The sequence below is a fragment of the Podospora pseudoanserina genome, chromosome 5 (assembly GCF_035222485.1).
Source record: "Podospora pseudoanserina strain CBS 124.78 chromosome 5, whole genome shotgun sequence".
NCBI classification, from domain to species: Eukaryota; Fungi; Ascomycota; class Sordariomycetes; order Sordariales; family Podosporaceae; genus Podospora; species Podospora pseudoanserina.
Genome location: NC_085924.1, coordinates 3,834,262 through 3,859,764, shown reverse-complemented (window position 1 = coordinate 3,859,764; position 25,503 = coordinate 3,834,262). Strand labels below are relative to the sequence as shown.

The window sequence follows — 25,503 nt, the reverse complement described above, 5'->3', positions numbered from 1 at the left end:
CTTTTTTTTTCCCTATCACAGAGGCATACACTTCTGCTTCCACATCAGCAGCTAATTGACCCTACTTTAGATACTCGCTCGATACAAGGTCTCGAAGCGGCTGCGACCCGGTACAGGCTCCAGAGTAGCGACCTGAACAATCCCTCTGTCATTCCGAACAAAGCGGACAAGATGAACCAAGCGCCCGGCCAGGGGATGGCTGGTCAGCCGAATGGTCAGGGAATTCAAGGTCCTGGTGGCGTCCCGAACCGGCCGACCGGTGTTCCTCCCCCGAACAATGTTCCACTATACCGGCCAGAACAGATGCAGCAAATCCACATCCTGACGGCCGAAGAGAAGTCTAAATATACCCAGGGTCTGGCTGCGCTCTGGAAAATGCACGACAACTCCCCCCCGGGTTCCCAGGAGCAGATGACTGCGAAAAACAAGATCGCCGACTTCGGTCGCATGCTAGCCTCCAAGGTCACTAGCCGTCGACAGCATGCTCAGCAGGCAGCACAAGCGAACCAAGTTAACCAGGCCACACAGGTTCAAGTTCAGCAGCAGCAAATGCAGCAACGCGCTGCTCAACAAGCCCAGGCCGCCCAACAGGCTCAACAGCAGCAGCTTCAGCTCCAACAGCAGCTTCAGCTCCAGCAGCAGGCGCAGCAACAGCTTCAGCAACACAACGGACAAGCCCAGGCCAACCAGGGCAATGCCGGACCGAATGTTCAGGGCGCTGGCGGAATGCCAGGAGGGGTTCAGGCTCAGGGTCAAGCGCAGACAGGAGGCCAGGCTGGACAGGTGGCTGGGGGCGCAAATCGAGCTCTTCAGGGGCAACCTCGCCCGATGCCGCCTTATATCGCTTCACACATAGCTGAACTCATCTTCACCCCGCCGGCCAACACGACTGACAAAGCAAAGTGGCTGGAGACGGTCAAGAACCAGTACGCCCGGGCTCTCATCCAGTCGGAAACCAGCAGGAACAGCATGAGGCAGCTTGATGCACTGATGAAACCTGGGCTGTCACCGAACGATGCAGAGCAGATCAAGAAGAAGAGGGAGATCTTTGAGAAGATGCACAACGAGGGGCTCAATCTGGCGAATAGTATCAGGAAACAGTTCGTTACCAACAAACCAGGCAGCACTCCCAACGGCACTCCGGGAGCTGGCAGTGGTAGTGGTGGTGATGCAGCAGCGGCAGCAGGCCAGGCTGGAGCAGGTGTTGGTGGAGCGGGGGTGACTGGTGTGCCGGGAGGAGCAATGCAGCCAGCCACGGCAGCCGTCAGTGCAGCGTTTGAAGCTGCCAAAAAGCAGCAGCTGGCTGCGGGTCGCATGGCGGGACCTGGAGCAGTGAACAACAACCAGCCCCCACAGCAACAGCAGCAGCAGCAGCAGCAGCAGCAGCAGCAGCAGCAGCAGCAGCAGCAGCAGGCACCGTCGCAAGCACAGCAGCACCCGCATCAGACTCCATCCCAGACCCCGGCCACTCCGGTGCAGTCGCAAACCACTCCCATCTCACAAGCGCCGTCCAACCAAGTGCCTCTGCCACAGTCGCAGTCACAGTCGCATTCACAGCCTCCGACCCAGGCCATTAAGGTTGAGCCTGGCACCCAACCCACTCCGGTGCCTGCGCCTCTCAACACTGCACTCGCTGCTGCGCGCGGCGGCATACCTTCGGCCGGAACTCCTACCCAAAACTCGGCCCGCATCCAGACTCCCCAGTCAGCGACTCCCACCATCGGCAATATCCAACCACTTACTCACGCCGCGGCTGTCAACGCTGCCGCTGTCAACTCGGCCTCGCAGTCCCGCCCCGGATCCATTGCTGGACCCCCGCCCAACACGACACCGGGCAGCGCTCCACCTCCGTCGGCTTCCATCGCAACAGGCCCGCAAGGTCATTCTCACGCGCACCCATCGCAACAACAGATTCAGACCCAAGCTTCCGCCATGAACACCAAGTTCGCCATCCCCAAGACTTTGGATGAGAAGGCCATCAAGGCTCCTCAACCGGTGCCGCACATTGGCGGCATTGGCAGCGGTCGTCCCACGCTCAGCGGTGGAGGCGGCACTGCCGGCGGTGTTTTGAACCAGCCCGTCCTCCCCAAGACGCCAGCCTACCAGATCGAAGGCGAGGGCGAGCGCATCCTTAACAAGAAGAAGCTCGACGAGTTGGTTCGCCAGGTTTGCGGTGGGACTGCCGAGGGTCAAGATGGCAACATGTTGACTCCGGATGTTGAAGAGGTCAGCGATTCATTCATTTTATCTCTTTTCTTTCACAGTTGCTAACTTTTTGCCATAGTCGGTACTGAACCTCGCCGATGCCTTCATCGACAATGTCCTCCATCAGGCTTGCCGCAACGCCAAGGAGCGCGGGTCTAAGGTGCTCGAGATCCGTGACTTGCAGCTTGTCCTGGAACGAACGTACAATATCCGCATCCCAGGCTATTCTTCCGAGGAGCTTAGGACCGTCAGGAAGATGCAGCCCAACAGCTCCTGGATCAAGAAGATGAGTGCTGTTCAGGCGGCCAAGGTTGTGCCTGGCAAGGGGGATCTTTAGATTCTCTCTTTTTTTCGTCCTTTCTTTTTACAGAGGGGTTTTCATGCTTGGCTTGAGCAAAAGTAATTAGACGGAGCACAGTCGCTTTTTTTATGTGTTGGTATGGGTTTTGTAAGGCGGGTTTTTTATTTCTATTTTCTTCTTTCGTCTCGGGCGTCATGGCAAGGCATGGAATGGGATGGGGGGAATTACTGATACCTTGGGATTTTGGAGGGAATAAGGGGGGGGGCGGGAGGGATCATTACATGAAAAGGAAACCAGTCATCATGCTTAGTCATGTAGGGTAGCAGCGTAGCCTTGGTCTGAGGTCGGGCTGTTAATCAATCGCTTTTGCTGTCATCTCTGAGGGAGTGTTTCTACATATGTGATATCCAATGTCTCATCATCTCGAGACAAAACGGGAGAAGACGTCAAGTTGCTGTAAGACCCAATTAGGGAAAAGGTGGGGCAACAGGCAGCAAATCGACAACGTCACAAGAGCTGATCCCAGTGGTTCAGCCTCTGCCCGAAAGTGGGTCAGGGAGCTTCCAGCTGCAATGGCAAGTACCGGGCGCCCAATGAGATACCTCCGCACGCCTGCCAGTTGCGGGCAAAACCTCAGGTACCGATGGCCAGGGCTGCGTACTTGGAACCGCTGCCTTGCCTGCCTGTTGGTCCGTGCTGCCGCGTTGTTCGTTCGGCTGCTGCTTGCTTTGTGTGGACTGCTCGCTCATCACAATCAATCAATCCATCTTTGGGGGGCAAGGCAAGGCAAAGCTTTCTTGCATCGACGTTTGACGACTTTTTCTTTTTTTCTTTCTTTCTTCTTCAAGGAATTATTGACCTTGAAGTTTTCTCCACGAGTTATTTATTTTCGACGAAGAGCAGTCGACCGAGTACGTGTGCGTGCGTGCCACTTTCCTCCCAACACGAGCTACCTATCTATCTACTGCCTAGGTTCGTTTTGGCTGACATCAACAACGACACTACAGACAAGCGTGACGATCGAAACCGAACTCAACCGGCGGGCGGGTGTTTCGGTTAACAAACGACGAACGACAAAATATGCCTGGAAAGACACCCGACAGGGAACCTGCCAGAGGAGGGAACAACAACAACAACAACAACAACAACAACAACAACAAAATGAAGGGCAAGGGAAAGAAGGGAGAGGATGAGAAGATGACGGTTGTTGTGCCGCCGAGCAAGAAGAAGGAGGATGTGGAGGGGGATGTGGTGGTTATGGAGGGGGTTGAGAATGAGGGGGAGGGGGAGGATCCGGTTGAGAAGACTGTTGCTGGTAGGTTTCATCCCGTGTGGTGATGTGGTGGTGGTGATTAACGAGGAAAACAGACATCAAGAGCAACTTTGCCCTCTTGGACCGTGCCGTTGCGCTTTTTGATGCTCGATTCACCCTTCGTGCGCTGCGGTCGGTGTCGTCGATTCGGAAACGGCTGACGGGGGATGTTTTGGCGAGGGTTGTTGCTGAGACGTACATGGCGAGCTCGTCTGGGGCCGAGATTGCGGTTGGTTTGTTGAAGGCGATTGGACGGGAGGAGGTGCAACTGGGTGGGAAGGTGGGAGGAGGGGGAGGGGAGATGGAGATTGACAGTGAGCCGACGACCAAGGCTGGTTCTGGGAAGAATGGGGTGAAGAAGGAGCAGAAGGAGGTTATTCCCGAGATTGGTGTCTTTTTGGGCATTCTCACGCAGGTGTTGCTGCATGACGGCAAGCAGTGGCAGCAGGGGCTGGAGTTTTCGAGGTACCTGATTGAGAAGATCCAGGAGCTCAACCGTCGTGCGCTCGATGGGCTTTCGGCCAAGGTGTACTTTTACTTTGAGCTGTTTGCCGAGCAGCTTGCGCCCTTGCCGCCGTCGTCGCAGTCGACGATTGTGACGATTCGGCCGACGCTGCTTGCTGCGCTGAGGACGGCGGTTCTGCGCAAGGATACGGACACGCAGGCTTCGGTTATTGTGCTGCTGCTCCGGAGCTACCTGTTGACATCGCACATTTCCCAGGCGGATTTGTTGGTTTCGCACACGCAGTTTCCCGAGAATGCGGCGAATAACCAGGTTGCGAGGTACTTGTACTATCTCGGCAAGGTGCGGGCCATTCAGCTGCTTTATACTGAGGCTCACAACCACTTGACCGCCGCCACACGCAAGGCGCCTTCTAGCGCGTGTGCTCTTGGGTTCGGCCAGACTGCCACCAAGCTGTTGCTTGTGGTTGAGCTGTTGATGGGCGACATCCCCGACCGCGCGACCTTTCGACAGCCTGCCATGGAGGCTTCGCTCCACCCTTACTTTTTGCTCGTCCGGGCTGTCCGGGTGGGTGATTTGGAGGACTTTGAGAGCGTTGTTGCTCAGCACGGGGACACCTTCCGCCGGGATGGGACGTATACTCTTATCTTGCGCCTGCGCCAGAACGTCATCAAGACGGGGATCCGGATGATGAGCTTGAGCTACAGCCGGATTTCGCTTCGGGATATCTGCATCCGGCTGCATCTTGGCAGCGAGGAGAGCGCCGAGTACATCGTGGCCAAGGCGATCCGGGATGGGGTTATCGAGGCGACGCTGGATAGGGAGAAGGGGTACATGAAGAGCAAGGAGGTGGGGGATGTTTACGCCACGAGCGAGCCGGGGGAGACGTTTCACGATCGGATCAGGGCTTGTTTGAGTTTGCATGATGAGAGTGTCAAGGTACGTCTGCGCCGACTGATTGTGAGATGAGTGGAATGAGGTTGCTGACATGATGATGATGATGATGATAGGCTATGAGGTTCCCTATGAACCAGCACCGTCTTGAACTCAAGAACGCTCAGGAGGCGAGGGAGAGGGAGAGGGAGATGGCGAAGGAGATTCAAGAGGGGGATCTGGACGAGGATGATTTGGGGGGGGAGTTTGAGGGGATGTAATTTGGGGGGTGGGTGCGCGTGTCGGGGACGTTTACTGTAGTTTTTTTTAACCTCGTTTTCTCGCTCCAGCCTCTGGTCTCTCTTTTTGATGTTTCTTGTACCTTTACAACTTACACTACCATATTGGGGAAGGGTGGGAGGGGAGGCAGCGAGAGATTGGAAGGGGGCAGGGGGGATGGGGAGAATTAGACGAAGACGCGGTGAGAAATATGAGCAGCGTTGTTTTGATACTGTTCCTCCGGTGATCTGACATGGGATTGGATGGCAAAAGGTTTGTATTATTTCAAGTTTTCTTTCGCAACATATGAGCTGACTCTTGCCCCGCCTTTTGCTCATGGCAAAATGTAAACACACAACCTCTTTGCCATTGCTCAAAATGCAAATCATTACTCCCATAACCCTTCCCCTACCCTTGACCAACCCAGCCAGTGTCCGAAAGCAAACGCATTACAAAATCTTATGATGTCCACACTGAAACCCTTCCCCCTCGAACCCATCATCCCCCTACAAAGCCTTCACACTCTGAAAAAACGGATTCCCCTCCAACCTCTCATCGCTCCTGACCAGCTCCCTCAACCTCTCCACCATTTCTTGCTTCGTCATCCCCCCCCCCTTGACCTGATCCTTCCACTTCACCAGCACATCCTTCAACAACGCGCTCCCCTCCTCCACATCCCCCTTCCCATACTTGACACTCCCCGCCTCGTGCTTACTTGTAAAATCCTCCAGCTCGTCCGCCTTCCGCTTCGCCATCCTGACAACCTTGTCCGGAAACCTCACCAGCTCGGCGACATGAATCCCAAAGCTCTGGTCGCAGATCCCCGGAGCGAGTTTATACAGCAGCGTCACCTCCCTCTTCACGTCCCTGTCGCTCGTAATATGCGCCGTAACATGCAGGTTCTGAACCTGCGGGTACTTTTCCGCGAGGGCGGTCAGCTCATGAAAATGAGTCGCAAACAGGGCAAAACACCCGATCTGTTGGATTATGTGCTCCGAAATCGCCCACGCGAGACCGAACCCGTCGTACGTCGACGTTCCGCGGCCTAGCTCGTCGATGATAATCAGGGATTCGGAGGTGGCTGACTTGAGAATGTTGGCTGTTTCGAGCATTTCGGCCATAAAGGTTGATACCCCCTTTAGTTGCGAGTCGCTTGCCCCCACGCGGGCGAGGATCGAATCAAAGATGGTCAGCTCGGCCGACTCGCAGGGGACGAAGGAGCCGATTTGTGCCATGAGGGCTATGACGCCTATCTGGCGGATGTAGGTTGACTTGCCGCCCATGTTTGGGCCTGTGATGATCAGGAAGGAAGAACTGTCGCGGGTGAGGGAGACGTCGTTGGTGATGAAGGTGACGTCGTCTTGCATTTCCATGCAGGGGTGGCGGGCTTCGGTGAGGATCGTTTGTCCTTGACCTCGTGGGTGGATTTTGGGACGGGTGTAGGAGACGGGGGCGTTCTCTGCGCAGTGGGCGAGGGAGACGATCACGTCCAGATGGGCGAGGACGCCGCCTAGCTTTTCGAGAACGGGGCAGTACGAGGCTGCTACGCTGACAACTTCGTTGACGAGGCCGGATTGGGTTCTGTTGTAGTTTTGGGAGAGCTGGTCGAATTCCCGGCGGTAGGCTTGGAGGGTTTTGGTGGTGAAGTAGACTCCATTCTTCTGGGTTGAGCATTCCTGATAGCGGGACTTGTTGCGGATGCAGCCTGCTTCTGTCCGGGTCAGGCGCATGCACCAGCCGTGGACTTTGTGGTTCTCGAGAAAGATCTTCTTGTCACGCTCTTGGTCGAGGTCGTTGGCTGCTTCGGAGAATTCCTTGTCCATGTCTGAGCGGAGCTTGTCGAGGCGCTTGCGGATGACGCGGAGGCCGTCGTCGAAGTCGGGTTTGATGATGAACTCGTGGTTTTCGAGGGCGTCGAGGTCGACGGTGGTTTCGACCATTTCTTGGAGTTTGACTAGACTGTTGGAGAGCTCGCGGAGTTTGTTGGTGTAAGCCTCATCGAGGGGGTCACGGGCGGCTTCGTCCATCACTCCCTCGAGTGTGCCTAGGAAGCCGGGCAGGCGGATGACAACCTGGTAAGCTCTGACGACATCTTCGAGGGTTGCCTTCTTCCGCTGAAAGCGCTTGGATAGCCTGTACAAGTCAGGGATAGACCTGAGGTGCTCCTCCTGCATAGTCTGTCGAAGCTCAGTGTCGTTGACAAACACCTCGACAAGCTGCTGACGCTTCTCAATCTCGGCCTTGTCCATCAGGGGCTGCTTCAACCATTGAGACAACAGCCTGCTACCAACAGGAGTCTTGCAGTGGTTCAAGAGACCATACAGACTCATGGTCTTGGCACCATCCCTGGCACCGGGCATGAGATTGAGGGCTTTGAGCGCGGCGGCATCAAGCTTCATGAACTGGGCAAGGTCGTGCTGGTAGAGCTGATATTGTCCAAAGTTGGAAGGGTCGTGTAAAACACCAAGATACTTGATCAGAGCAGCTGCTGAGCCCATAGCAAGTTTTAAGTCGGTCTGTGGGAGTAACGTCGCAGACCGCTCGTCCTTCAGCAGCCTTGCCAGATCCTGTTCAATGTCCTTGGTGCCAAACTCGCCTGCTGGTCTCTCCGAAACGGCAATACCACAGCTGTCGAGGATTTGTCTCAGCTTTGCCAGCTCTGGATCCTTGTTTTTCTCTGCCTTGTCAATCTGCATGAGGCACTCCTTGACGCCGAGTTGAATGACCAGAGACTCAAAGTTGGAGTACAGATCGTTGTCGAGAAACTCGCTGACACCGAGCTCTCTTACGCTGGCATCGGCAAAGCACACGCCAACCGTCCTGCCTTCTGATGCCTTGGCTGTGATTTTGACGGCCAAGATCACTGGCGCCCCCTCGAACTGCCCTCCAAGTTCGTCCTCGACATCTTGCAGGTTGCCTGGCGAGGCTTGCTTCACAATCTTCCAGTTCATGCGGCCGTTGGGGCTGGCATAAATCTCGATTCTCTTTCCCAGCTTGTATAACGCTTCCCGAAGGAACTGCCTGAAGACGGTGACAGTCATGGTGACTGATGGCAGGCCGGTGTGGTCATTTTTGCCCAGTTGTCTGACAACCGAGGTGGTCTTGTAGACAGTGCGCGCGATGAAATTGGCATCTTCTCCGTGTGCAGTGTACCAGTCACCTCGATCGAATATGCGAATCACGTCCTCGTCGACCTTGGGAAGGGACTTGTAGTATCGGATGAAGCCGTGCTCATCATCGACCTGTTGGTGTCTTTGTTAGACATGTTCAGCAGTTGAGGAAGACAAGGTCAGTATTACCTTGAGCTCTGGTCTGGAAGACATGTTGGCTGTGGCTGTGATTTGGTTCTGTACACTCTCAAAGTTGTACAGGCTTTGGTGACATCCCGAAGTTGAGATGGATGGGGAACCAAAATGTCGGGATTGTCAATTTAGGTGACTTGCCCACCCCTGGTCTTGGGAGACGCGACTCAATTAAAGAAGACGCGCCTCAGCGCGCTGTCCAGCCAACCAACTAAGCCTTCACCGCCCGGTAACCCCAGCTTGTGGTGGGGTAATTCTGCCACTGTCCTGCACTAAAAAATTAAAGCTCCGGTCACCACCCCACCTCCGGGAGCAGCTCAAGTGAATTGACAATTGCAGACCAAGTGAATATTACTTGCCATTGTTCACTTCTCTTGTAATTTACCCTTCCACCACTGTATAAGCACCGTCTTTTCCAGTTCTCACATCCTCTTTTCTCGGAATTCCACCTGCCATCTTTACGTTTCCCTTTGCTACAAACCTCCCGTCAAGCTACTACCCGTAGCAAGCGACATGGCTACCCTAACCGATCCGCAAACCGTCGCACCGGACGTCGAGATGACCGACTCTCTGGCCACCACCAGCGACTCCAATAACCTCTCGACTGCCAATGGCAAACGCAAGGCCGACACCGATGTCAGCGAGCTCGATAACAGAACCATCAAGAAGAACACCCCCTCTGTCAACAACGACGAGCAGCCAGCCAACCCCTCCGAGGCTGCCATCGATACCAACATGATCCCGGCCGAGCAAGCTGGGCAGACTCCGGCTTCGACCGAAACCCCTGCCACCGAAGAGGTCAAGCCTGGTCCCTCCAAGCGCGAGCTCAAGAAGTTGCGCAAACAAGCCGCCTATGAAGCCTACGCCGAGCAGCGCAAGCAGAAGCGCAAAGATAAGCGCCACGAGAAGCAAGCCCAGCGTCGAGAAGAGAAGGAGGAGTTGATGGCTAAAGCTGTCGAGAAGGGACTCGACCCAATGGCCCTCATTCCCACCAAGAAGCCTCTCGAACCCAACTTCCTCCCCATCTCCGTTGTCATCGACTGCGACTTCGAGCAATACATGCGCGAAGGAGAACTGATTTCCCTGTCAAGCCAGCTCACCAGATCGTACGCAATGAACCGCAAGGAGAAAAACCAAGCCCATCTGTCACTCAGCGGGTTTGGGGGCAAGCTCAAGGAAAGATTTGAGACAAAGCTCAAGAACACCCACCTCAACTGGAAGAATGTGATCATTACCGAAAACAACTTTGTCGACTGCGCCCAGCAAGCTATCGACAAGTTTATTCAGCCTTATACCGCGTACAACCTTCCCGATCACGTCGCTTCGAAGGAGACGGGCAACGTCCCTCACATGAGTCTCGATGAGAAGTTTGATAACAAGTCGACCGAGGATGTCGAGGAGGACAGTGTCCACAAGAACATTGTCTACCTCACTTCCGACTCGCCGTATACCCTCGACAGACTGGAACCAGGGACCGCGTACATCATTGGAGGGTTGGTCGATCGCAACAGGGAGAAGGGTCTTTGCTACAAGAGAGCGCAAGAACACAAGGTTCGCCATGCGAAGTTGCCGATCGGGGATTTCATGGCCATGCAGAGCCGGTTTGTCTTGACGACGAACCAGGTGGTGGAGATTATGGGGAAGTGGCTGCAGTGTGGTGACTGGGGGCAGGCCTTTTTGGAGGTGATCCCGAAGCGGAAGGGTGGTGTGCTGAAGGAGGGTGATGGAAGTCAAGCTGGGGGTGATGACGAGGGGAATGTCAAGGAGGAGGATACCAAGGAGGATCAGAAGGAGGATGAGCCGGACAAGTCGACCGACACTGAGATCAAGCCGGAGATGGATTAGAACCTCTCTCCCAATCAGACAATGGCCGCCACTCCTCCCACTCAGACAGCCACCGCTGGACTCGTCACCAGAGAAGGGAGACGCGTGGAAAGCGACACCGAGAGTGACTCGGACGATGACATGGAGGATATCCCTAAGCAAGAGAGGCCCCAGGTGCAAAGTCCTCATACCTATACTTCTGGGGTTTGGGAACCCCCCGAGGTCAGAGTCGCCAAGCGTGGCAATCCGATCGAGGATTGGCGCAAGCGAATGTGGATCTCGACCGAGGAAAAGAGACGTTTCCGGCTCTTGAAGCGTGAGATGGGGATCGAGAAAGGGGAGTTTTTTTTTTTTTTTTTTTTTTTTTGTGAAATGAGGGTCTTGGTGGATGCGTTTGCTGGAGGAAGACGAGGAGGATGAAGAGCCGGAGGCAGAATGCACGGATGGGTTAGGTAGGCGCCAGGTTGGATTGGAGGATGGGACTGGAAGTCTCGGACAACATGGGCAGATGTTCATATGTGAATATGGGGACGTGGTAGATTCCGGGCATCGCTACGAGGGATCCATGGTTTTTTTAAGGAAAAGGTTTCTGAAAGAGGTTTCTTTTGAGTGTTAGATACCCCCCAACTTGATGCAGTGCTTTTGGAGCCCTGATTTGATATTTAATTCTCTGGTTTTGTGATGGCATATTTTTGCGGGTGATGTTGAGAACGGCCCGGTTGTGTCGGCACAAGCTTTCCTTGGTTGTTCTTGAGTTTGGTTGTGGAGGTGGGCGGACGATCAGTTCCGTTTCTAGATGCAGGAGCTGGACCCTGATCATCGTCTTGAACAACTGAGGGTTTACGGCAGTTCTCGAATGATCCAGTGAGTTGATTCGTTGTTCAATCTATTGTCATCAGATATCTCTGTTGCCTTGAGTGAGGTTTCTATCGGTGTTCAAGGTCTGATGTCTGAGCGCCGTATGATTCGTTACTGTGGCTCGGATTCGGGCTTGCACAAAGAGCTCGCCCCTGAGCCACATGGTATTAATCTAGGTGAGAGCCTTTACAATATGATTGTCTTGCCAGCCGGCTCATAATCAAAACAAAGCGTCCATCTCTCAAGCAGAAACGCTGCATGTCAGCATCGTGAGTTCAGGACGCTAACTTTGATGGCGGGGAACTACCCCGCAATATCAGATCAGTGGGACGAGGTGACTTGGCAACTCCCGGCCTTGCATTGCCGAAGCTGACGAACCTGGACGTGTTGAGGAGGTTGAATTGATTTATTTATTCTCCGGGTTAATATCGATTCCCGCTATCGTCAAAGCCACCGGTTGAATGACATACTGCATCTACGCCAGGCCAGCTTGAATCAGCCGTGTCAAGCAAGTTATGTAGAGACGGGAATGTCAAAGCTTCATCCCAACCTCGAGGTAGCCTAACTGGCCGCTAAAGATCTGTTACGTTAAAACGGCAGAGGATTTGAACGGCTATAGTGTTGTATCCCCCCCCCCCCTCTTCATCCTTTACAATAGAAAGACGCAAGGAAGTCAACAGGTGTCCGATTGCCGTTTGGAGCAAGACATATCCAATGCCAAGAAATATCCAACCACCAAGCAGACGCCCCCCCTCCCTCAAGACGACAGGGGGGCAGCTTTGCCATCGGCTTGGCACGCATGCGCTTTCCCACCCACCAGGCCAGACAACCCTTGAATGATTGATGAACCGCCTTCCTCTTTCTGACCATTGCTCTCTTTTCCATGATTTTTCCGGGACATCTTGGCTTGGGTTAAGTGAGTTCTGGCCTTCCCTCTTGCTCTTTCCTATTCACTTGTCACCTGAGAAGCTGGCTTTTACTGACCTTTCCCATGGGGCAGCGATAGCTCTCCTGAATATTGAATAGGGTCGGTCATCCGCCATGCCATCCACTTGGAGATATTGGCTTTTGAATAACCCCCTTGGCTGGCTGGCTCTTTTTTGGATACTTTTATTCCACCCATACATACATCCCGACTTCGAGATATATCCTGGCATCGAGTTGAACGGAACGCTTGTGCGCGCGCGCCTTTCCGCAAATACCCATACCTTCTGCGGTTATCCGTCGCTAAACCGCCGCCGCTACAATGTTCCGACTCCGTCGATATCGCGTATTCCTGATATGCGCCTTCGTCATCACCGTCCTGCTGTACCACGTCTCCAAGAATTCACAATGGGATAGGACGCAAGAGATATGGCATACCAGCACAAGACATCGGGAGACAAAGGTCGAGACAAAACCGGCCGAGAAAGCCCAGGCGCCCGTTGTTGCCAAACCGCCCGTTGTCAAGGAAGATCCAGCAGTAGTGGAGGTCAAGCCGCCGGCGCCCAAGGTCCAAGTTGAGGAGAAACCAACGCCCAAAGTGGCAGACGACCACGACCACGACCACGGACACGGCGACACACCAGTCAAGATCCCAAGCCTAAAGGAGGAAAGCCAGGAGAAGGGATCCTACGCTTTACCTACCAAACCGCCCCCCCTCAAGGGCACCCACGAGAAAGAACAGCCTCCAAAGGATAAATCAACAACCCCAGCCACGATCCCCGACCGCCTCCCCGGCTCAGGAATCGGCTCCCACAACCACGACAACACCCCCTCCGAACCTGATCTAGAAACCACCTCCACCACAGCAGTCCACTGGACCAAACCCTCGGAATGGTTCCCCATCCCCCCTGAATCCATCATCCCCCTCCCCACCGGCAAACCAAAGCCCATCCCCACCATCCAGGCCAAATTCGAGCCCGAAACCCCCCAGGCCAGAGAGAAGCGCGAGCTCCGCCTGGCAAAAGTCAAGGCCGAAGCCCAGCGCGCCTGGCAGGGCTACAAAATCTACGCCTGGACCCACGACGAGCTCCGCCCCGTGTCAAAAGCCCACCATGACCCCTTTTGCGGCTGGGCAGCCACGCTCGTCGACTCCCTCGACACGCTCTGGATCATGGGTCTCAAGTCGGAGTTTGAGGATGCGCTGAAGGCAGTTGCGGAAATCGACTTCACCACCACACCTTACCGAACGGACATTCCCGTTTTTGAAACGATAATCCGTTATCTGGGGGGGTTGATTGCGGCGTATGACATCTCGGGCATGAAGAAGGAATACAAAGTGCTGCTGGACAAGGCGGAGGAGCTGGCCGAGATCTTGATGAGCGTCTTTGACACGCCCAACAGGCTGCCGATCTTGTATTACCAGTGGCACCCGGCGTACAACATTGCGCCGAAACGGGCGGCGCAGAACGCGGGCGTGGCGGAGCTGGGGAGCATGAGCATGGAGTTTACAAGGTTGGCGCAGTTGACGGGGGAGAACAAGTATTATGATGCTGTGGCTAGGATTACGGACGCGTTTGAGGAGTTGCAGAATTGGAAGGGAAGGGGGAGGAGTGCGATTGAGGGGATTTTCCCGGAGCATTTGGATGCCAGTGGGTGCAATAGGAGTGCGCCTTGGCTCCCGGTTGATCAGCAGGAGAGGGAGGATGGGAGGGTTGATCTTGGGGTGGTGGGGGTTGATGGGTTGGGAGTTGTTGGGGGGACGGGGGTTAAGGTGCAGAGGAGGGAGGAGGTTGTCAGGGGGGATGATGGAGTTGGGGGGAGGGATCAAATGACGCCGGGAAGGCCGGGGAAGAAAAAGTTGCCGGACGGGTTTGAGTGTGCTCCTCAGGGGCTGGTGAGTTCGAATGCTTGGGGGTCGTACGGGATGGGCGGGAGTCAGGATTCGGCGTATGAGTACTTTCCTAAGCAGTATTTGCTGCTGGGGGGGCTGGTGCCGAAGTACAAGACCATGCATGAGAAGACTGTGGCGGCGGTGAAGAAGCATCTCTTGTTTAGGCCGATGGCGAAGGGGGATCCGGATATTTTGTTTTCGGCCAAGGCGACGAGCAAAGATGGGACGGCCGACAGCTTGGACTATGAGTGGGAGATTACTCACTTGACTTGCTTTCTGGGTGGCATGTTTGGACTTGGGGGAAAGATCTTTGAGAGCCCGGAGGATGTCGAGATTGGGAAGAAGCTTGCGGAGGGTTGCTTCTGGGCCTACGATGTTATGCCCACGGGTATCATGCCTGAGTACGCCAAGATTATGCCTTGCAAGTCGGCGACGGATTGCAAGTTTAACGAGACGGCGTGGCATGAGCAGTTGGACTATAGGGCTTCGTATCGGGCGCAGGAGATGGAGAGGTATTACGAGAGCAAGGCTGCTTGGAAGGAGCAGGTGGAGGAGATTAAGAAGGAGCAGGCGCTGCAGAAGGAGAGGGTGGAGAAGGCAAAGGAGGAGGCGGCGAGACGGCCGGTGGCTAAGAGCAACGACAATTCTGACACTGGTGCTGGGTCTGACCAGAAGGCTGAGCCTAAGCAGCCGGTACAGCAGCAGCAGCAGCAAGAGGAAAGGCCCCAAGCACGGGAGGGGTCGTTCCCCTCTCGCTTCCAACGCCGCCAGTTGAATGGAACTTTTAACGAGCCTAGAGGAGCGGACTTGCAAAACAGCCTGGATCTGAACTCTGCCCCCGTCACAAACACCAACACCAGTGATGATGACTGGGCAACAACCTACTCGGACGACGACGACAGCCAAATCCCCCTTACGGAGTTGACCCTACCCCCGGAGCCAATCAAACCAATGACTCACGAAGAGTACATTGCCGATCGCCTGAAGAATGAGATCATCCCCCCCGGCTTCACCTCTTTGAGCGATAAACGCTACATCCTCCGGTATGTTTTTATTTTTTATTTTTTATTCTTTGTTTGTTTTCTTTCCCCATCATCCCATACTAACTCTGTATCCCTTACTTAGCCCCGAAGCAATCGAGTCGGTCTGGTACATGTACCGCATCACAGGCGATCCCAAGTGGCAAGAAAAGGGATGGAAAATGTTCGAGTCTGTGATTAAACACACGCAGACAGAGGTGGGACATTCGGCAATAAGGGACGTCACTGCCAAGGGTGACGCGGGCGGGATGGATGACAGTATGGAGAGTTTCTGGCTGGCGGAGACGCTGAAGTATTTTTATCTGTTGTTTGCGGAGCCCGAGGTGGTGAGTTTGGATGAGTGGGTTTTGAATACGGAGGCGCATCCTTTTAGGAGGCCGACGTAGAGGGGGAGATGGAAATATATATTATATAAATGTATATGATTTTGGATCCTGGGGGTTTTTCATCAAGTTACGCAAAGGGATAAAATGGCGTTGATGGTTTTTTCTTTCCTTTATTTTTTTTTTGGATTGTTGATTTTTATCATGATGTTGTCAAGCAAGTAAGAGAACTGCTTGAAATAGAAAGACGCTCTCTTGGTTTCTGAACTTTACCAATACATCGTGATATCCCCTCCAACAAACCTTCCATTTCTTCCTACCTAAAAAGTTATATAACAACAAAGCTATCTTATGCTTGCCCCTCCCCTCCTCTTGTACATATCATGCCTGTATGTATGTGTGTGTATATATCTATGTGTGTGTAGCAAACGCTCAAACGCTTGCTCGTCTCCCTCCCAAAACCAAAGACTCTCCCTTTATCCATTACCTCCCCTTGCCTTCATTACTGCCCCCTCCCCAAATCATTAACCCTCCCCGCAATCTTGGCATACAGCTCCGTATCCAAAAAGCTATACGTTGGGTCCAACTCGCAGAATGGATGCTGGCTGAGCAAAACATCAGCCGTCGGACGTTCGCTCGAGACCCTGTTCTCTTACTGTCAGCAAACCACATCTTCCCCCGCCCCCGGCGCCGTTGTGAAGAAAAAGAAACTTACACAGTAAAACAATCCAACATGAACGCAATCGCCACCGGGCTAATCACCTCCCTGATATCCTCCGGAATAGGCGGCGTCTCCCCGTTGGCAATCTTGTAAATCGCCCCCACCGCCTCCTCCTTGCTCCACGGCCTTCTCCCCGCAAACATCTCCAGCACCACGCACCCCAAGCTCCAAATATCAACTTTGGCGCTGTACCCCTCCCCCTGGCTCCTGATAACCTCGGGCGCCATCCAAAACACGCTCCCCTGCATTGAATTCGTCTTGTCATTGCCGTAGATATTATCCGTCTTTTTCGAAATCCCAAAGTCCGAAATCTTGCACGTCCCGTCCAGGTCGAGAAGGATGTTATCAGCCTTTAAGTCGCGGTGGAGGATGCCTTCTCTGTGGAGGTACGCCAGCCCAGACAGCGTCTGCCGAGTTAGAGACGCAACGACGGGTTCTTCGAACTTCCCATGCTTGCGCAGGCAGGAGCCGATGCTGCCGCCGGAGATGTACTCCAAAAAGATGGAGATCGACGTCTCTTTCCTCTCGCAGCCGAGGTACTGCACAATGTTGACGTGATCCAAATGCTGCATCGTGTCGATCTCCTGGTCCAGCGCGGCGACCAGCTCCTGCATCTTCTTCTTGTCGCCCTGGGCGGCCTTGGGGTTGACTTCTACTTCCTTGACGGCGAGGAACTCGCCCGTCGTGGCGTTCATGCCCAAGTAAACTCTGCCAAAGGTTCCCTTGCCGATGAGCTGACCTTTGAACCAGCGGAAGGTGGTCTGGCGTTTGGGGATGCTCTCCCTGCTGTTGGTGGACCGGGTCGGGAGGCTGTCTTGGGGGATGGTGGTCAGCCCTCCCATGGCGAGGTTGAGGGACCCCCTGTCGGGTTGGATCTGGACGATGTTGGCGTTGAACATTTTTGTGCTCTTCCTCCTCATCAGGTTGGTGTTTCTATTCCCCGCCGCGGCGGCGGAGCTCTGAGCGTCGATTTGGCCAGGGCCCTGGGTGTACCGTTTGCCAAACTCGTTCGCCCCCCTGGCCACCTCACGGATAGACTTCATCCTCCCCAACCCGCCGCCCCCTCCCGACCGCCTGATGCTCCTATGCGCGAGCGACTGCATCGACACAGGCCTCGACTCAAGCGCCTTGAGCGTCGACTCATCCGATCCCAAGGTGTCGTTGTCATTGTAAAAAGTGTGCAACTTCCCAGTCGACAACCCTGGCGGCAGCGGCGGCAACGGCGGCACCGAAGCGCTCCCCTGATTGTTCTCATCGCCTTCCGCAATGGGCGACGGCGGCTCCTGATCCAGCCCCTCCTCCAGCACCGGCTGGTCAACATCCAGGTCGGGAAAGAAATCCTCCAGGTTGTTAACCAGCGCGTCCGTCGGAGGACGATTGGCCCACACGTCCTTCTCGATGAACGACTTCCTCCTGCTAATCTTGCTGTCCTTCTCCTCCGAGTCCCACCCCCCTTCACTCTGCGGCGTCCCCGGCGTCCCCCTCCTCTGCGAAGACGACCTCCCGCTATCATCATCCTCCAACGGCGTCTTCCCCCCCGCACTGCTCGACTGCGGTGAGGCGGCAAACGCCACCGAAAGCGTCTTCTTCGCCCGGCTGTTGCTCCCCGACCTCGTGTTCAGCCTCAAACTCGGCCGTTTCCCGGTGCCGGTGCCGGAAGCACCATCCGAATCGCCGCTGTTCCCTTCGGCTGGCGCTGTCGTCTTGCCCTTGTCCGGACCGGAGTTCCTCGCCGCGATGGGAATGGCAAACAGCCCATCATCCGAATCATCATCCGAGTCCGAGTCGTCCACCTTCTTACTCGCCCGCGTCGAGCTCGCCGAGAAGGTAACATCGTTGTCCGTGAAATCGGTATCCGGGCCGTGTGATTTCCGTTTCTTGGCTACAGCCGCCTGGTTGCTGAAGGAATCGCTCGGCCGCCGTCGGGAGCTTGGGCTAACGTTCCCGGGCGACGGGGCGCGCGCTACATTACGCATCTTAGCAATTGTTCCATTTTGAGCTTGGTGGTTGTGATTCTGGTCCAGGCATCCATCACCACTACTCCTACCACCATCCGGCATCCGCGACGCCGGGGGAGGAGCAGGTGTCCCGTTGGGAGAGTAGTCCGGAACAAGGAAGGGCACGTTCTTCGAGCTCCACGTGTAAGAGCCCGGCGAGCCCGGCATCCCTCCCGGTCTCGGACTTCCTCCGCCAGAACCAGATCTCTCTCGCTGGTGCGCTGGTCCAAAGTTGACAGTTGACATGGCCTTCTTACCTCTTTGAAGCTCCTGGGACGTGATAGGTTCCGTGGCCACCCGGTGCGGCGACGGCTGTCGTTGTTGCATCATGCCACCCCCTGGCCGGGGCCGCGCTATGCTGGCCATGCCGTCGCTCATGCCCACTAGCAGCGCCCCGATGCCCGCCGACGGGTCGGCTACGGGACCCCATCGCTTCTGCTTCTCAAACACGACGTCGCCGCTGCTGCGCAAGTCAGACGACGTCTTCCGCTTGGGGTGGTACCCGCTGTCGCCCGACAGGCGCAGGCCGTGGCCCGTCTTCTTCAACGAGTTCGCCTTGATCAGCGTGGCCGAGGGGTCGCTAGGGGGTGCCGGCGGCTTGCGCTGGGGCAGCAAAGTGTCCATCTTTCGGTCCTCAAAGGGCGAGTGCCGAGGCTGGTCGAAATCGACGGTTCTGCCAACAATGGAAGACGAGGGGCTCCTGTCAGCAACGTGATTGTTTTCAGCGACCTGCTTACGTTTGGCAAGATACTCTTTTTGTTTCCTCAGCTGCTCGGTCCGGTACTCGATCGCTTCTGCAGTCAGCATCTTGTCCTCTCCCTCCTTGCCCGTCAGCGTGTTCTGCCTCGAGGTCGGCGGCGACGAACTAGACCGCATCCTTCCGTTGAGCTTGACATAAGTCTCCTCGTCCATGGCGATCTGGGCTCCCGTCTGGCGCATCTGTGGCGGTCCACCCACACGGACAAACAGCTTCAGCGTTCCAATCGCATCAGCCCTTTGCGCCTTGATGGCCAGCAGCTTCGAATCATCAAGAGCCTCCCCATCATGCTCAAACCTGCCCAGCTCGGTGGGGTAGAGGTGAGCCCCCTCGCTCTCGGGCAGCCCCAAGTTGATGCAGATCAACTGCCTCAAATCCGATGCCGTCTCGATATCCGTCACATCCAGCATCCGATAATTCCAACAATCAGCCGTGGCAAGAATGAACACCCTCGGCCCGCCCCGATTCGCCCTCACATTGCCCGCATGATGATGCCCGTACGTGCCCGCACTGCTCCCCGGCCTGTTATCCCCCAAGCTCTGCGGCTTAAAACTCAACCCCGGACTCGTCGGCGAATCCTCATCCCCCCCAAACCCATCATCCTTCCTCCCGTGCTTCTTCCTCGTGAAAATCGACAAGAACGAACCACTCCCCTTTGCGCTCCCAGGCGGTTCCCCCGCACTCCTATCCCCGCCACCAGACTCCTGCGGAGACGGCCTCCCCCCATCCTGGGCATGCCGCCTGTCATTCGCATTCCGGGCAGCATTCACCACATCTGCGATATTCATGCCGCTCTTCAACATGGCGGCCGCGTCGGCAGGTACACCGCTGCCGTAGATTGCTGCACTGGACGAGACAGAGTCGGTGCTGTTTCGCGATCGGTGGCCGAACCTGCTGCTGTGTGGAGACGCTGAGAGATTTCCGGCAGTGGAGGACGGGAAAAGACCCGAGGCGGGATTCGGGCTTCCAGCACTCGGGCTGTCCCTGCCGCCGCCGCCGCCGCTGCCGCCTCCGCCCAACGGGGTCGAACCACCACGGAATGTGCCACCCGCCTCGCCTGACTCACTCAACGTCGGGCTGTGGCGGCGGCTGGTGTCGATTTCTTTCATCATGTTTCTGTGATCCGTCGGCATGGTGCTGCTGAGCGTAGGCATCGTCGTGGCGCGAGACTGGGAGAACCTCCTGCTAAACCCCAACTCTGGGATCTTGATCGGATTGGGCGTCTGTTTGTCACCATCATCAGCATCTGTCACTCCCGTATCCCAACACCCATCATCCACACTCACATTAGGGCTCTCGGCCGACCTGTTCCCCGTCTGACCCCCCGTCACCGCGGGCGGGGCGCTCGTCGAATTCTGCCTCGCATGCTGCGACTGCTGCTGTCCCCCGCCTAACCTCCCCCCCTTCACCTCCACCGGCCTCCCCGTAACAATACTCCTCACCAACCTCCTCATCCTCTTCCCCTCCTCCCTCTCCCTCGCCTGGTTCCATTCTGGCCCGCTCAGCGCCAGCAACCGCGGATAAACCTGCTGATGCATCATCCCAAAATTCCCCCTCCCCCCATGACTGCTCCCCAACTCCAAAAACCTCGCCCCGTCCAGCCCAAGATACTTGAACGTCTCCTGCCAGTGATTCGAAAAGCTATTCGCCTGCAACCACCCCAGCACCTTCTCCATCGGCCACTGCGCCGCCAGCTCAGGCGGGACAGAAACCGAAGAGACAGTAGCATTGCTCGTCGTCGACGACCCCCGCTGCGCCATAGCATTCGCGTACAACCTATCCCTCCCCGAGCTCTCATCCAGCGGCGTCGCCGTGGCAGACTCCAAATATGCACCCATGTTCCACCCTATAGCGCTATCCTCCAGCCCCAGCCCGGGTATACCCACCCCTTCACCATATGTATCCCCCTGCGGAATATACGTCGCACTTGTCAGCGCCCCCATCTGATCACTTTGTTGCTGCGGCTGCTGCTGCGGCTGCTGTTGTTGTTGTTGTTGTTGTTGTTGTTGTTGCTGTTGCTGTTGCTGTTGCTGTTGCTGTTGCTGTTGCTGTTGCTGTTGCTGTTGCTGTTGCTGTTGCTGTTGCTGTTGCGGAGGTGGAGGAGGCGGGACAGTGTACGTCGCCCCGTTATTCCCAGCCGCAAGAACCTGAGCGTGATACTTTGGATCGTAAGCCCTCAGCACACCACCACTCCCCCCCCCACCACCACCGCCAGCACCACCACCCGGTGGAGGAGGCGGGATGTTGAACGCTGTTCTCCCGTCGTATGCCCTTCCCCATGTCCCATGCCACGGCGCGGTTGATCCCAGCGCACTCGGGGGGGCAATCGCACTGTTTGGAAACCCGCTGTTTGGTGGGGGGCCCGAGGGGGGAGGAGGGAGGAGGACGTTGCCGGCTGTTGAGGGGGCGTTTGGATGGCGAGGGGGAGGAGGGGGGATTGTCATCATGGGGTTGTTGATCCCGACGGTTGGCGGAGGAGGGGACATGGGCGGAGGAGGTGGCGGGACGTGGAAGGGGCGGGTTGCGTCCCTTTGTCCGGGAGGGTTGTACATTTTGTCTTCCTCTTTTTCGTTTTATAGCTACAGAAACTCTGGGAGTGTAAAATCGATGTTGGTTTTGTTTTGCCCAACACACTTCGGGGAGCGGAGGGTAGGGGAGATACGCTCCCGCTTTCGAGATATAGAGGTGGGCGCACTATATGAGCAAAGAGAGTTTTGGCAGAAGAAGAGATCACGAGAGATGATGTGTATAATAAAGAGGTTGTCAAAAAAGTTGCCTGGTTTGTTCGAGGAACCCAATCACGTCTGGACCAAACGAAAGACAGCAGCGCGGAGAGATTTATGTGGCTAACTTTTGGTAGGACGGCAGGTAGGTAATCGACGGTGGTATCAGCGGTGGACGTTCGAAGCCTCGTTGTCGTCACAAGCCGATGGCACACGAGAGAGAGAAAGAGAAAGAGAGAGAGAGAAAAGATGCGGCGTAGGTAGGCAGGTAGCAGGTAATCGATCACTTGTGATCCTGATCAGATCCTCGGCGCATCCAAGGTCGGAAAGGAGCACCTGTGGAGATGGTGATTTGCGACAACGACGACGACGGGGTGGAGAAAAGAGAAAGGAAGAAGGACCAGGCCAGGCCAGGGCGGCAGCGCGGCTGTGTCCCGCTTCTCCTCTCTCTTTGTCGTTTATTAGAATGTGCGATGGGCAGAAGCGCTTCGGGATTGTTGGACAGCAATTCACAAGGCAGAGGTCCACGGTGGGTGGACGAATGGGATGATGAAGCGGGGTCCAATCTTGGGCGAAGCCGGGGTGGTGGGAGTGGGGTATTGGCTGTGCAGCAGCGGACACCACCCTCCTGCAGCTCAGGGACTAGGGCACTCACTCTCAGGGCGCTTCCCCAAGAGATGCATTGATATCTGGACTTGGTTTACCACCGTCTACAAGGCAGCCGTTGTTAAGTAGATAAGAGTTTCACGCCGTCTTCACCACTGCCCCTAGCTGCACCACCACCGTTCCCTGTGGGAATGGGCATGATCCCGTCCAGCCGGGCACCCAAACATGATATCACCTGTCCGAGGCTCTGGTAAGGTACCTCAAAGAGTCGGGGTGTCAAGTATCCCCAGTCATCATGATACACCCAACAGGAACGATCCAGAAACTTCCCAATTTCGTATATCTCATTTACTCATCCCTCATTATATATACTCCCTTACTTACCAAACGCGCTATGTTACCAAAATAAAATGTAAAAGGTATCGCTGATCCTCTCTATCAAACCTCAAGAATCATATGTATATGTACTTGCTGCGCCCCTTTCAACCCACCCCCCCAGCCCCTTCCAAAAAGAGCGTGTGCCCCATCCTCTCAATCCATCGTTCACATTTACATCACCGAGCAACTCCCCACAAAATCCACAGCATTACTCAGCTGATCATAATACCCCCCTCCCTCCCCAATGTTATGCTTCTTGACCACCCCGTAATCTTCAACACCTGCTCTCCCTTCCCATGCCACCACCTCAACCTCTGCAGCATAATAGACTCCTCCTCATCACTGCTGATCTCCCACTTCCCCGAGCTCACCTCCACAATGCACTCATCCTTTGGAAAATGGTAATCAGGAAGGAGAATGATCGTCGGCGTGTCTGTTTCGGCTGCTTTATGGGCGATGATGGTCATGTTGAACTGGCACTGCTTGAGATCGAAAAAGTAATTATTGATAGTTCCGACCGTAACGACAGGTGCCGGTCGCACGTAGGCTTCGGCAGCTCGGTACCCAGGAGCGACAGTGAGCTCGGGCTGCCGACTGGTCACCTCACTCGAGATGGACGGGTTGGTGAGGGACCGCCTGAGGTTAGCTGGCGTGACACTGCCGTCATCATCAACTTCTTTGCGCTGGCTGCCGTCGCCGGGTTTGAGGAGGCTCGATGTCGAGGGTGATCGGGGTATCGGCGAGACAGGAAGCAGCTTGTCGTCTATCGAAAAGATGGAAAGATCTTCACCATTCCATTGATCTCCTCTTTCGTGTACATTCTTGGTCATGTAGAGCCACAGCGTGTAACCCTCCAGACCGGAAGACTCCACGGCGAAGTGGTTGGCGTCCATGGCAGCCGACTGGCTGGCATAATCCCCCGTCTTGTACGCCTTCTGGTCGTCCATGTCGTATGGGATACCAAACTCGGTCATGACACAAGGCACGTTCCCGATGTAGTCCAAGCCCTCTTGCCTCATGGTTGCGTGTTGTTCCGCAAAACACTTCCGGATAGCCGTCTCACCAAACCGTAGACCCGAAGCCGGCGTCCAGTACTTCCCGCGCAAGACACCTATTACATCGATATTCCAGTACCGATTCCATTTCTTGGTCATCAGAGTGATGCCGTCATACCAATGCGGGGCATAAACGAGAAGAGGGTCATCGCCATCCGGAGTCCCCTTGATCTTTGGGGGGAGCTCCATCGTCGGGCCTTGCAGAAGGATAACGGCATTCTTGTGGTGACTTCGAATAGCATCCCGGTATGCCCGGAAGTAGTCCATGAAGAAGTTGTTGGTGAAATAAGGATAGTCAATATGCTCCCCCGTCGTCGGGTGTATCCCAAAGTAGTCCTTCTCGAGCAGCGTATCGGTAGCCGGGTCCCATACCCCATGCTGAGCCCAGATGCACTCGCCCAGCTTCCACCCGGGATCTCTCTTGTACCCATAACGGGACTCGTCGTAGTCGGCCGGCAACCACGCAACCTCGCCATGGGGATCCACCAACGTCCGCCCTACTTTGTAGGGCCCAATCTGACCCATATCCCACGTCTCAACCTCGACAGCCCGCCCTGACCCGGTCAGAATGGTCTGCCATATCGTCGGACACGTGCCCTTCTTCAAATTCTGCTCTTTCGGAATCACACTGATGTCTTCATACCCGATCATGCCCTTGTTTGGCTCGTTCAAGCTCTCCCACCCAAAGACGACATCGTTCTCAATGTCGCCAGCCTCGTGTATCCTCTTGGCCAAATGCTCACAGGCACGGATGAAGTGCCCTTGCAGGTAGTCCTGGATGTTCATCCCATCAATGATGCATTTCGGCGCAAACGTCTTGCCGGCAAAGAAGAAGGTGAACATGGTAGCCGCAGCAAGGCGGTAGTAATTGGTTGACCAAATCATCTTGGGGAATTTCTCGGGTTCCGGATAGACATTGTGTACAATAGCAGCTTCCGTCGCAGCAAAGCTCTGTGGGTTCAGACCGGCAGCGTACAACGTCCACATGGGCGCCCCAGATCCGCCCGAGAATCGCGACCACTGTAACGAGCACGGATAGCATCAGACACAAGGCACTCTGCCGCAGCCAGACAAGAACAACAAAATACGCACCACATCCTGATGAGGATCCATGAAAATGTAAAATCCATAGTCCCTCGCAGCGCGCAAGACACCTATCGTGTTATCAATCCACTCCTCGTCGTAGATACCCGGCCCGGCGGCTTCGATGGCCTCCCAGGTAAAGACATAGCGGATGGTGTTGTAACCGCAGCGTTTTAGCCTCGAGAAGTGGAGATGGGCTTCTTCTTTGGGGAACGGTCGTCCTGTGAACCTGACACTGTCGCCGTCGAAGAAGTTCTCGGCCACGTGGGAAGGCTGGTCGGGTATGCTGGGGTACTTGGCATCGCCGGCGACGTTGATGCCTCGGAGGGTGATCTGGCGGCCGTGGGCGTCTCGAAACTTGCCGTTTTCGACAATCAATCGAAAGCCGGCGCCGGTCATTTTTGCTTTTTTAAATCTCGAGGGTCGAAGGCAGCAGAAGGTTACGGATAACGGTGGGCTTGTTCAGCTTGGGAGTTAGGGCAGTGGTCGTTCGTTGTTGAGTGAGCGCCTGCCCCTTGTTCCACGCCTGGGCGCAGTGAATGACGTGGGCGAGACAAGGGTGACCAGGCGAGCCGGACGCTTGGGCCG

General features: G+C 55.6%; 7 protein-coding genes across 7 annotated transcripts; 4 read left to right on the top strand and 3 right to left on the bottom strand.

The window, feature by feature from the left end:
* Positions 1-171: 171 nt before the first annotated feature.
* Positions 172-2,542, top strand: TAF12 (Transcription initiation factor TFIID subunit 12; the record flags this gene model as incomplete). The annotated part of the gene is made up of 3 exons (XM_062948193.1): positions 172-1,386; positions 1,414-2,226; positions 2,285-2,542. The coding sequence occupies 3 exons, from the start codon at positions 172-174 to the stop codon at positions 2,540-2,542; spliced, it is 2,286 nt and encodes a 761-aa protein (XP_062799606.1).
* A 1,044-nt stretch (positions 2,543-3,586) lies between these two features.
* On the top strand, positions 3,587-5,435 carry RPN3 (26S proteasome non-ATPase regulatory subunit; the record flags this gene model as incomplete). Its single annotated transcript, XM_062948198.1, has 3 exons — positions 3,587-3,821; positions 3,875-5,220; positions 5,292-5,435. The coding sequence occupies 3 exons, from the start codon at positions 3,587-3,589 to the stop codon at positions 5,433-5,435; spliced, it is 1,725 nt and encodes a 574-aa protein (XP_062799605.1).
* A 233-nt stretch (positions 5,436-5,668) lies between these two features.
* On the bottom strand, positions 5,669-8,974 carry msh2. The gene is made up of 2 exons (XM_062948192.1): positions 8,733-8,974; positions 5,669-8,675 (listed from the first exon to the last, which is right to left on the bottom strand). Exons 1-2 carry the CDS (start codon positions 8,754-8,756, stop codon positions 5,940-5,942), a joined length of 2,760 nt encoding a protein of 919 aa, XP_062799604.1. The 5' UTR covers positions 8,757-8,974; the 3' UTR covers positions 5,669-5,939.
* Positions 8,975-9,248: 274 nt separating this feature from the next.
* TRM10 (tRNA (guanine(9)-N(1))-methyltransferase) lies at positions 9,249-10,580 on the top strand (the record flags this gene model as incomplete). Its single annotated transcript, XM_062948191.1, has 1 exon — positions 9,249-10,580. One exon carries the CDS (start codon positions 9,249-9,251, stop codon positions 10,578-10,580), a length of 1,332 nt encoding a protein of 443 aa, XP_062799603.1.
* Positions 10,581-12,663: 2,083 nt separating this feature from the next.
* QC764_0085290 (uncharacterized protein) lies at positions 12,664-15,682 on the top strand (the record flags this gene model as incomplete). Its single annotated transcript, XM_062940850.1, has 2 exons — positions 12,664-15,275; positions 15,358-15,682. 2 exons carry the CDS (start codon positions 12,664-12,666, stop codon positions 15,656-15,658), a joined length of 2,913 nt encoding a protein of 970 aa, XP_062799602.1. The 3' UTR covers positions 15,659-15,682.
* Positions 15,683-15,748: 66 nt separating this feature from the next.
* Positions 15,749-22,320, bottom strand: BCK1 (mitogen-activated protein kinase kinase kinase). The gene is given in 4 exon segments (XM_062948190.1): positions 15,749-16,239; positions 16,311-20,293; positions 20,357-22,014; positions 22,027-22,320. 3 exon segments carry the CDS (start codon positions 21,620-21,622, stop codon positions 16,098-16,100), a joined length of 5,391 nt encoding a protein of 1,796 aa, XP_062799601.1. The 5' UTR covers positions 21,623-22,014; positions 22,027-22,320; the 3' UTR covers positions 15,749-16,097.
* A 586-nt stretch (positions 22,321-22,906) lies between these two features.
* QC764_509360 (uncharacterized protein) lies at positions 22,907-25,486 on the bottom strand. Its single transcript, XM_062948189.1, has 2 exons — positions 24,925-25,486; positions 22,907-24,852 (listed from the first exon to the last, which is right to left on the bottom strand). Exons 1-2 carry the CDS (start codon positions 25,312-25,314, stop codon positions 22,990-22,992), a joined length of 2,253 nt encoding a protein of 750 aa, XP_062799600.1. The 5' UTR covers positions 25,315-25,486; the 3' UTR covers positions 22,907-22,989.
* Positions 25,487-25,503: the final 17 nt, after the last annotated feature.

Bases quoted from the DNA above. Each gene is read 5' to 3' on its own strand.
- msh2 (XM_062948192.1), bottom strand. From the start codon at position 8,756: ATGTCTTCCAGACCAGAGCTCAAG. The intron at 8,676-8,732 runs GTAATACTGACC...AGACACCAACAG, and splicing joins CTTCCAGACCAGAGCTCAAG to GTCGATGATGAGCACGGCTT.
- BCK1 (XM_062948190.1), bottom strand. From the start codon at position 21,622: ATGTACAACCCTCCCGGACAAAGGGACGCAACCCGCCCCTTCCACGTC. The intron at 20,294-20,356 runs GTGAGTGTGGAT...GGTGACAAACAG, and splicing joins GGTCGGCCGAGAGCCCTAAT to ACGCCCAATCCGATCAAGAT. The intron at 16,240-16,310 runs GTAAGTTTCTTT...GTAAGAGAACAG, and splicing joins ATGTTGGATTGTTTTACTGT to GGTCTCGAGCGAACGTCCGA.
- QC764_509360 (XM_062948189.1), bottom strand. From the start codon at position 25,314: ATGACCGGCGCCGGCTTTCGATTGATTGTCGAAAACGGCAAGTTTCGA. The intron at 24,853-24,924 runs GTGCGTATTTTG...TGCTCGTTACAG, and splicing joins TGGATCCTCATCAGGATGTG to TGGTCGCGATTCTCGGGCGG.